Source organism: Cicer arietinum, chromosome 7 (genome assembly GCF_000331145.2).
Source record: "Cicer arietinum cultivar CDC Frontier isolate Library 1 chromosome 7, Cicar.CDCFrontier_v2.0, whole genome shotgun sequence".
NCBI classification, from domain to species: domain Eukaryota; kingdom Viridiplantae; phylum Streptophyta; class Magnoliopsida; order Fabales; family Fabaceae; genus Cicer; species Cicer arietinum.
In genome coordinates, this window is record NC_021166.2 from 52,200,651 (window position 1) to 52,203,856 (window position 3,206).

General features: G+C 27.9%; 1 protein-coding gene across 2 annotated transcripts; it reads right to left on the reverse strand.

Moving 5' to 3' along the window:
* Window positions 1-427: 427 nt before the first annotated feature.
* Window positions 428-2,982, reverse strand: LOC101501892 ((+)-neomenthol dehydrogenase-like). 2 transcript variants are annotated; one of them, XM_012720064.3, is made up of 5 exons: window positions 2,805-2,982; window positions 2,475-2,721; window positions 1,454-1,528; window positions 1,080-1,256; window positions 428-982 (listed from the first exon to the last, which is right to left on the reverse strand). In XM_012720064.3, exons 1-5 carry the CDS (start codon window positions 2,822-2,824, stop codon window positions 605-607), a joined length of 897 nt encoding a protein of 298 aa, XP_012575518.1. In that variant the 5' UTR covers window positions 2,825-2,982; the 3' UTR covers window positions 428-604. The 2 variants fall into 2 exon arrangements, with proteins under 2 accessions (XP_012575518.1, XP_012575519.1); XM_012720065.3 differs by lacking the exon at window positions 1,454-1,528.
* Between the last annotated feature and the right edge of the window lie 224 nt (window positions 2,983-3,206).

Genomic DNA, 3,206 nt, shown 5'->3' on the forward strand with positions numbered 1-3,206 from the left:
TTTTGAAATATAGTTTGAAAACTGAAAAATAGGAAAAAATTATATATTTCAATTTTTTTAATCACTCTCCTAATATTTTTTCTTTTAATATGAATATAACTAAAAAAAACTAGAATATAATATTAATTATTTTTTAAAATAAAAAGTGAGAAATTCATGATATTTATTTAGAAAAACTTCTTAATACATCATCATGTACATTATATTTATTATATATGATAATAAATGAAGGAAATAAAAAAATAGATAAATAATAATAAGAAGAAAAATGCCACACAAGTATGCAATTAGCCTATCTAAACTTACATATGCAATTGTCAATACTCAATTAATTAGGTCCGTAGTTTTGAAATTTCAAAGTCAATTTTAGTTTTTACTTTTAGCAGAATCAAGACTAAAATCATACAATAACAGAGTCAAAAGTAAATTTTTAGGACTATTAACAAGCAATACAGTTTATATATAGAAGTTTAATTTCCATAAATCATCTGTATACAAAATTTAACATATTGTTTATTGATAATGTAAAAATGATTTATGGCATAAAGTAAATCTTATACATAGTTCATTAAAATTGTAAAATATATATAATATAAAATAGCAATCAAAATGAAGAGACTTGATCTCGAATATAGAAGAGGCCAGAGGGACTACCATTGGGAAGTAGTGCTAACCTGACAGGATTAGAAGCACCTTCTTGAACTGTATAGAAGCCAGTATTAACAGTCATATCTGTTTTGACATATCCAGGGCAAACACAATTGATGCAAAAGTTTGGATATTTCTTTGCAATAATTCTTGTATATGCATTTAGAGAATTTTTAGAAACAGTATAGGCAGCCAAATACTTGGGCCAATTTTTTCTTTCTAAGGACCCTTCTTCAAAATCTTTGAGAAACTCCTTTAACACTTCATCTACTCTCTCTTCTGTTAGGTTACTAGCATCACTTAGAACTCCTTTAGCCCATTCATTTGATACACACTGATTTTACATCAATAAACAATATTATAAGTCATAATTACAAGCTTATTGATTCTTAAGAATTGATTGGAGTATGAATAATAGGTATATAGGTTACCTCTATCTTGCCCAATGTTGATGATACATTCACTACTCTTGGTGAATCAGATAATTGGAGGAGTGGAAGAAGGTATTCAAATGTTCTTTTAGGTCCATGATAATTTATTTGCAAGCATTCTTTAGCTGACTCATATGTTTGTGTCATTCCTCTTCTCAATTCATCATTAGATAGTGCCTGCAAGATAACAACAACTCAATACTCAAAACCATTATATATATATATATATAGAAGTAAAAATGCCGCTATCCCAAAAATAAAACAAAACTATGTATACATGACCGACTGATCTTAATCAGACAATCATAGATATCCTGACCGCAGAACTGCATGCAATCTAAATCATCGTATAATATGTGTTGATTTATACTAACCCCGTTTGTAATGATTGCTGAAGTGAATACATCACTGTCTTTAATTTCAATTCCGCCAATCCCAGCATTGTTAACCTTCACAATACAATTAATCTTTGTTCAATGAAATATATACAACTTAACAAACAACATCTAACAACTCTAAAAAACTTATAGTGATAACAAAATCAATTAAGCCAGTTAAATGGCAACTGAGGCCTGTTTAAGGTACTCATCAACTCCATATTATCCTGTCTTCATTTTTAATGGATCCCTAAATTAACGCGAATTATGCACCAATAACCGCACAAAAAGGGGGGAAAATAAAGAAGAAAAAATGGAATTATAAGATGAACTCTGTGACTTGCATTGGAAAATATGTAAACTCATGTGCTGCATAGTTCTTCAATTAATTACTAGTACAAAACATGATAATATATATTGATTAAAGGGTTTAATATGTTAGTCCTTGTAATAAATTTATTCATGTTGGGAATAATTAGAGTTTGGTGGATGTCCATCTTCCTGCGCCCTATAATTCTCTTAAATATTAAAGATTCATTCAATTCATTGTGTTAGTGTACTTAATAATAGACTCTTAATATACTTGTAAATTACAAGAAATAATTCATATAAATAGAACTCATATATAACCTTGTAAGAATGTACCTTGAAAAACATAATGTAATATTCTCTTATTTTATCATTCTCTCTTTCTCCTTTTTCTATATTTATCTATAATTTTAATAACAATATTCATTATTTTTCTCCTTTTTATTTATTTATAAAAATAGAGTGTTTTTAATTTCTGTTTTCAAGACTAAAAACACCCTATTTTACAAAATGCGAAGAATAAAAAATAAAAGTAGATAAATTTTTAAAGAGACTAAAGTTAAAAAAAAAAATTCTATTATAGAGCAAAAGTATATTTTAATCTTAATTAAATTTTCGGTTAGAGAGATACCAAATGAGTCTTAAGTTCCAAATTTAAATCGAAAACTAATATAACCACTCATTCCCTATAAAAAAAATTGAATGTTACCAGAATATCAAGTTTCCCAAATTGGAATTTGACAAAATGAGCAAGAGTAGCTACACTTGAAGCATCAGCAACATCTAGTTGATGAAACACAACAAAATCAGATAAACCATAAGCTTTGAGTGTTTCCAATGCTTGAAGACCCCTTTTTTCATCTCTTGCTGTAAGCACAACTTTGATTCCAGCTGAAGCTAACTGTCTTACTATCTCAAATCCAATTCCTTTGTTTGCCCCTGTCACCACTGCATACCTAAGGAAGAGTGACAAAAGGAATAGGAAAACCTATAAGCTTCTAAAACATTGTTAGATATGTTAAACAAAGTTTGCTACTACCTTTGTGTACGTTCTTCCATATCTTTAGTTGGAGCTTAGCGACAATGTTGCACTTCGGAAATTCGAAGGTTAAACAAGAGATATTTTCTTCTCTTGAAATTGCTTAACCACGCAAATTCTAATTTGCCCTCCCTTATCTTCAACACAACACAGCATGTCATTTTCCTTTTTGGTTCACATCTTTATATATATTCCGCAAATTCTTAAATGGATCATGGAAGTTAGTTTTAAAAAATCTTTAAAAGTTTGACAATCAAATAAATTATCTTTTAGTCGTAAACAGTCGTCTTTATTTTTATAATGGAAATAATAATTTAAATAATATTATTTTAATAAAAATAAATTATTAAATTGATATCAATTATATTATTATTTATTTTTTAACGTGGAAAACTTCATCAA